The sequence below is a fragment of the Marmota flaviventris genome, chromosome 12, assembly GCF_047511675.1.
Source record: "Marmota flaviventris isolate mMarFla1 chromosome 12, mMarFla1.hap1, whole genome shotgun sequence".
Lineage (NCBI taxonomy): Eukaryota > Metazoa > Chordata > Mammalia > Rodentia > Sciuridae > Marmota > Marmota flaviventris.
The window spans coordinates 86,906,550-86,914,271 of record NC_092509.1 but is presented as its reverse complement, the minus strand read 5'-3'; the positions used below and the strand labels follow the sequence as shown (position 1 = coordinate 86,914,271).

The window sequence follows — 7,722 nt, the reverse complement described above, 5'->3', positions numbered from 1 at the left end:
ATAACTGTGGGTAATATAAATTTTTGCTTCTTTGCTTTCTCTAAATTTTTTCAGGGGAGAAATACCTTAAAAGCTTTTTTTGCTCAGTGCAGTGGCACACACCTGTAATTCCAGCAACTTGGGAGGCCGAATCAGAAGAATCCAAGTTCAATGCCAGCCTCAACAACTTAGCAAGACCCTTTGTCTCAAAAAGTAAAAAGGACTGAGGATGTAACTCAGGGATAGAGCAGCTCTGGGTTCAATTCCCAGTACATTATTTTTTTTTTTTTTTAAGCAAAAGAACTAATATCCTTCTGGGGGCGGGAGGAGAGTCATGTATCCTGAAATATTATAAGCAACTAGGTGGATTAGGTGGATTAAAGGTAGTAATCTCCATGTAGCACCATAATACTCACAATCATGGTCCTAAACAGAGGAGCAACTCCCTACAGTCATGATCCCATAACAAATATTTGTTTTTCTAGTAACACAGTTGAGCTGACTGCTCTTTGCTAGAAAAAGGGCAGCTATCTTGAGAACTAAACATATGAGGTGAGACTAGACTGTGCTACAGCTGTTGGCAAGTTTTCTTTGTTTATAACAGCAGAAGTACATCCCTAAGAATTGGCAAGCTTTGTAAAAACAAAAACAAAAACAAAAAAAAACATAAAATAGAAGTGCCTTCATTTACCCAGTCATTAAATGAGATTTTAGAAAATACAAAAGTGAAATGAGCAGAATAGATGTTCTTTAAAATATCTACCCCCCGCAAAACAAAATCCACTTAACTAATATTTATCTTTTTCTGGATTGCTCTTTATTCCTCCACTTTCTCTACTCATTAGCTTCCAGATTTAGTTTCAAACCAGCAATATATAGGACCAAGACAAGGACAAGTCATACTTCTTTATTCACAAGCAGAAAAAAAAAACATGAAGTATCACAATGCATTTGCAATCATTAAAGAAGCAGCAGATAAACCATTCCTAAACTATGGAAATCCTATCATGGACTTTTATAAGAAATTAAATTTTTAAGAAATCCTTATACCTATAACCTAAATTTATAAAGCTCTTTTAAAGATGTCATTCTATGCAAGCTACTCTTGCTAAAGGTGTCTTTCAATGACAAGTTTTTAATTTTGATGAAACCTAATCCTGGATCTTTTATGGTTAATGTGTTCTATGACCCGAGAAACCTTTGGCTACTCTCAAGTCACGAAGATATTCACCAATGTTTTCTGGGGAAAAAAAGACTTATATTTTTTAGCTATTACAAAAACATCTATGATTCAACTCAAATAATTTTTTGTGAGATAGGGAACTCTTGATTCCTTTTTTCCTCAGTGGATATTCAGCTCTACTATCCTACCTACATTTGTTGAAGACTCTCCTTTCCTGTTTGATTATTTGACACCTTTGTAAAAATCAAGTGATCAGATAAAAATTAATGTTTTTAGGTCCTGTCTTTTATTCCATTGATTTATCTGATTACTGATACTACTTTTTACAATAATCCTGGCATTGCTTTACAAAATTTAAGCCTCAATAAAAGAAAATATAGAAATTAAATTGAAATAAATGAATGAGATTGAGATGAGCCTAAGAACATCCTTAGAAAACCATTTTTTAAAATTGTATCACAGTTTTGAAACACTCCATAATTACTACCATATCAAGAGCAAAATATATTTACTCACAAATAACTGAAAAACTAAATATTTTTAGTACTTTCAACTGAAATTATATATGAAAAATATTTCATTAATTTTTCTACTCAATTTTACCACAGGTCTCCCCTGCATTAATTCTAAGTCATTTAATAATACCACAATTAGTAAGCTTTAAAACAATCATAAAACATTCATGTGTTGAAGCTGGATGATAGGTACACATTCCACCTAATAAAATAAATTATGTTAAATTTATTTTACAATAAATAATAAAATGTTAAAAACTCACATATCAATTTCAAAAATGTGCTTGGTAAAGAAAAAAGTGGGTTATTTCCTTTATAAAAAGAAGTTTTATAAAATTTCATTTAGAGTTTACTTGGAAAAGAAAATTACAAGCAAGAATATAGTTCAGTAGTACTTTATAAAATAAAAATGAAAACAACTCCCCCCACCAAAAAAAAATCTTTGTGAGCAAATTGTACATTACATGGCTCTTGGAAACTGAGCTATACTAATTTTATTCAAATTGGCACAGAGGATCCTCTATCACCACTGTCATCTTTTTTTAAAGCAGATAACCTGAATTGTCAAACCTCAAATTTTCCATAAAAACTCACCTTAACAACTTGACAAGGTTGCCAAATTGGTAATAATACCAAAACTCTTTAAGAATTACAATTTGTTCTTAACTTGAAATTTTGTTTTGAGGCATAATATTCAGATCTTCCTACAATAAATCTATGGTTTAAAAAATAACCCCAAACACTTGAAGAAAGTTTGTTAAAATAAAATTGCAATGCTTATTACCTTTTCTATTGGCAACAATGAAAATCACTAAAAATTTTACTTTTGCTCTTTTCAAATGATCTGCATTAAAATCAAATAAGTGGTATAAGAGGAAATTTTTAGTTTTAAGATTCTCAAAACACATGTCAAAGACAGAAATATTGATTTTTTTCCATTAATGATAAGAAGAAACAGAAGATTTAGTTAAGATTTAACATTTAAAAATCAAAAAATTTTAAGCTAAAAAAAATCAAAAGATTAATCAGAACATTACAGGTAAAGAATATCATCTGTGCATTTTCTAGGTTCATACTGTATTTATAAATCCAGAATACCAATAAGAGTTCTCAGATCCAATGTCAAAAAAACGGAATTTGGGCAAGCACTCTCAGTATTATTTTTATTTAATATGCACTGCATGCACATGATGCAGGTAGGGGAAAAGTTTATTAATCCATGCATTAAAGACAAGACAGACTGGTACTATTGCCAAACGTGCATTGAGTCAATTAGGATGTTGCTCAAAGTTCCTTATACTTAATGGTGCCATGAAAATAAGTGTAGAAGCAGAAATGTGTACACATCCCAAAGCATCCTCTTCATTTGGTTTCCTGAGCTTTCTTTGCATTCTGTTTTTCTTTTGCCTAAAAATTAAAAATAGTATATTACAAAATCTTCTAGGTCTGCTTTAGATTGTACTAAAATAAAATGTGCTTAAGAGGGTACTCTCAAGCTACAAGGAATAAAATGCACTGTCCACAGGGTTTCTAGAGCTGGTGCAGCGGCGTGAACCTGTAGTCCCAGCTACTCAGGAGGACAGATTGAGACAAGAAGTTTGAGACCAGTTTGGGCAAAACAACAAGACCTTGTCTACAAACAAACAAACAAAAAATATTTCTAGAGCATTATATAACTTGAGACTTGCAACAAATTAGTTCTGGAAAATTATATAGTTATTCTTTGCCCTCAATAAGAAAAAGCTGGTGATGTAGCTCAGTGGTAGTCCTTGCCTAGCATACACAAGACCTCGGGTTCAATTCCTAGTACTACAAAAAAAGAAAAGGAAGGAAGGATCATGTTTGGCTCCCAGTTCTTTCTCATGTGAAGTTGAAATGTATTATTAAATTGTAATCAACACAAGTTATTCAATCCACAGAGTCAAACTCAGTCATAAGTATTTAAAAACAGTTCATTTCTTACTCAAATTTAGCATTAAAAAAAAATCCTATGTTGCTTTCTGCATATTTGAATAAATAACTTCAACATAAAAGTTAAAGCAGAATTGGCATAAAAGTTAAAAGTGAGTAAAAAAAGGCCAATAAAGGATTACATATTTGTTTTATCTATAAATCATACTAAAAGGAATACCGTCTGATGTCAGTGAGCCTCACTTACATGACCTCAAAAATGTTTTCACACATTACTTGATCTTCATAACAGTTACATAGCTTGAAGATAACTCTATTTTATTCCTTAGCAGATGAAGAAGCCAGTGCTCACAGGTGATCAGACTTGACCAAAGTCACACAACTAATATATAGTAAAATAGAGGTCAGACAGGTATTCTATAGCAGTGCTTTTCAATATACATACCAATGAAAATGCCTGAAGTTATGCATTTCTAACAAACTTTTAGGTGATGTCAATTCTGCTGGTCTTTGGAAAGGAACCAATATACCAGACCTTTCCTGCTATATTATTTTAAAAAACAGATTAATTAGAAAAATTGCCTTTCTAATGATGGATTAGGTAGTAATTATTAACAGAACTATGATAAATTTGAGTGCTATGACCTAGAAAATAGGCCATACATTCCATACAGAAATAAAAAAATTAGTAGCCTACATCAACATTTTTTCATTAATAAGCATAATCTGTTATTTATACCATACCCCACGCAAAGTTTTCTAGTTTCAAATAATAAAAATACAATTTGATTTTGGTATAATTTGAAATAAAAATATGTGCTTCTTTTCTATTTATCTCTGAACATACTTACAAAATGTTTAGAATAAGTAAATTTACTACTTTATCATATAAACTTTACAATATAATTAAATGAGCAAACAAATGTAATGCAGAGTGTCCATATATTAAATTATATAATTCAGATAAATTAAGGAGTACAAAAAAATAAGTTAAAAACAATTACCATTATTGAGTATCATTAATTGAGTGCTTACTGCACATTTCACAGATAGGGTCTTATTTAATCCTCAAGAATGTGCAAGAGATGATTCCCAAATTATAGATGAGAAATAGAAGCTACAGAAAAGTAAATAACTTGCTTAAAAGCTCCAGCTAAAATGTATCATATCCATAAAAAAAGACAGTATAGCTGAGAATAAACTCAAAGCCTATATTATGTTCTGCCCTTGCTAAAAAATACTATGCTATTTCTAAATAGCATGGAAGAAATACACAGTTAAAAATAATTTCCTTTTACACAGTGTGCCAAGGAGATATAAAATATTATTGACCTGAATCATATAATTCTATAATCATAAATATTAATGTAAATAGTATTGTGATTAACTACATTTGTACTTTATTTTAATTTGGGGATAGAAAAAAGAAAGTTCTGAAGGTTAGTTATTTATTACCAACTAAATCAGACTGTCTTGAATTTTCCTAAAAAATTTCAAAATGGTGAAGTCTCTTTGGATCCCCATAGCAACTATATCTCCATGATTTTACAATATGGTAAATTATTGGTAATTGTTATAAATATGGGTAGATAACAATTCAGAATTACACATAAAGGTTAAGATAAATATTTTAAAAGTACTAAAAGTATACCTGAACAGGTAGAAGTTTCACAAATCGCATCATAAACTAGTTAATCTTTTTTACATTTTAAGTTACAGGTTTGATATATGATACAGTTAAGTATACAGTTACTTTGGTTTTACCTCCTAAGCAGTTTTGTATAATGAATATAAGAAAAACATTTATGAGATATTAGCCTAGTTCATTATAGCTATACAACCAAGAGAGAATCAAAATATTCAACTTTTGCTCACTATCTAGGAAAAATAAAAAGATTTTAGTTCACTCATTTTTATGCCTCAGTTATCAAAACTCTAGTCTTGGAGATTCCAATTAATAATCTATTTCTGAATTCTATGGGTAATTTTACATAAATAATAACACCATAAAAGCTTTTTACTGTAATTATAAAATTTAAGAGTAATTCTATTCTGATTTTCAATCTGCTTTATTTAACATCTGCATTTACTAGCTAAAAGTGATATTTCAATGTGGTATAATATTTTTTTCAAAACATGATGAACAAAAATATACTTGTGCTAAGGAACCTGATATAATGGTACAGATTAAGCAGTAAATTCCAACCACAGATTTAAGATTTTTGTGAATGGGAAATTTTGAGTAGCTACAAAGTTATTTAGATGTTTATTCTGGCCCTAAATGGAATACTACTATTCAATCCATAAACAAACTATAATTGTTTACCTTTTTTTACTTTTGTAAACTATATCACAAACTGGTCGAGAAAAGAATTACATACTTATGTGTCGATTCCTAGACCTTAACAAAGTGCCTAGAATATAGGTGCATCTAGATAAATGTTTAGTGAATAGTTTCACAAATGTTTAATGAACATTTCAAGTATTCCAACCAAATCAAAACCAACGAGGAAAAACACATTGTATGTATATAAGAAATAAACACATCTCAATATTGCTTATGTAGTATTATTTAAGAATAGTTTCAATTAACAGACAAACTAGAAAGTCAATAATTCTGTTCCTTAAAAAAAAAAAAAGCAAACAGGAAATAGAAGTTGGTGTCATAGTAATATTAGGTATTCATATACTGCCACCTTGTGTCCAAAATAATGTGAACTAAGGAATTAAGGTTCTAATGAAAAGCTAAAAATCAATTCTTCATGCTCTCAAAAAATCTTGGGGATATACTGTCATTAAAAAAAAAAAAAAAAAATCAAACACAACTTTTCCTAATCTTCACATAAAAATTATACTCAAAGACCAACTTTAAAATACACTTAATATTTGTCCAGGTCCTAATAAAATTTACTTAAAATTAAAATCTGACTTATCATATGATTTACATTATATTTTTTTCATATAATATTCTTAACAGAAATATTTCATGGTGTCTCACACAAAGAATACTGTGCCTAGGCACTCTGTAAACAATTTTGATAACCACAGGACCTTAATTGTTAACCTTAAACTTTAAAAGTCAGTTTCCCATCTTGGAATACCCTAAGATACATAAATTAAAAAACAAAAACAAAAAAATAATTGAAGATGTAGCAGTTTTCTCCAATAATTTTTGCATTTAATGCTAAAAGTTGAGTCATGTTTCAGGTAATAAGGTAAATATGAAAATCTTATTAAAGCAGATCTCATATTATTTTAAATTTATAAAACGTCTGGGATAAAATGTATCTTCACTTTGTAAAATTTAAAATTAATAAGAAAAATATACCTACCACGTAATCTGGTCTTTATATTAATGGTCCAAAATTTTATTTGCCTAGTAGTATCTTCTCAGTATTTCTCAAAATGTGGTACACAGATCAGTTGCATTAGAATCACTTGGGGAACTTATTAAAGAATCCTTCCCCTTTATCAGAACATCTGGGGAGGGGCCAGGTAACATGTATTTTAAAGATTATCCAGCGATGGTCACTTTCAGAAATGCTGATTTACAGTATATACTTAAAAACAATTCATTGCATTTCATTTACACTGCAAATATTTTATTAAGCACCTTCTTATATTGAAGGAAAAAATATCTTAGAAATCAGAATTTTCAACTCACTTGTGTTAGTTATCCCTCTGTGGAAAAGATACTAGATTAGAAATAACAAAATCTATTTCTTAGTCAAGACTTAGTCCATACTATTTGTTCTACCATCAATGTCCATTCTAACTTTAAATTTTTATGAAATCAATTCAAATTTTTGCTAAAATAAGTAGAAAAAAATCTGTTATTCCAATTATTTATATTAAAATTTTGTTTCTGCTCAAAGAAATGTTAGTATTTTAAATTTTCATTTAATGAGACAGAACCTGAGTTATAGACAAAAAGAATTCTAGAAGGCAAAAGCAATGGGGCAATTTTTATTTTCATTTTTCAGTAACAGGCTTAACTAATTTTTATTAAATATAAAACACTAGGCAAAAGCAAACAAGTAAATTTAAAATGCTTATGAAATTTTAGCTCCACTCATGCCAAAAAATATACTTTATTTATACACCTAATTTAAGTATTCAACAATAAAATACTTA

At 29.3% G+C, this 7,722-nt stretch overlaps 1 protein-coding gene across 7 annotated transcripts in view; it reads right to left on the bottom strand.

Annotated features, from left to right (window-relative positions):
* Nucleotides 1-870: 870 nt before the first annotated feature.
* Nucleotides 871-7,722, bottom strand: part of Uchl5 (ubiquitin C-terminal hydrolase L5) — a 48,972-nt gene continuing 42,120 nt past the window's right edge. For 6 of the 7 annotated variants that reach the window (XM_071600206.1, XM_071600207.1, XM_027948829.2 and 3 more), the window contains one exon: nt 871-3,084. In XM_071600206.1, coding sequence (XP_071456307.1) covers nt 3,040-3,084 — 45 coding nt within the window. In that variant the 3' untranslated portion in view covers nt 871-3,039. Of the gene's footprint in view, nt 3,085-6,920; nt 7,069-7,722 lie in introns of all 7 variants that reach the window. The other variant, XR_011703997.1, reaches the window with a different exon arrangement.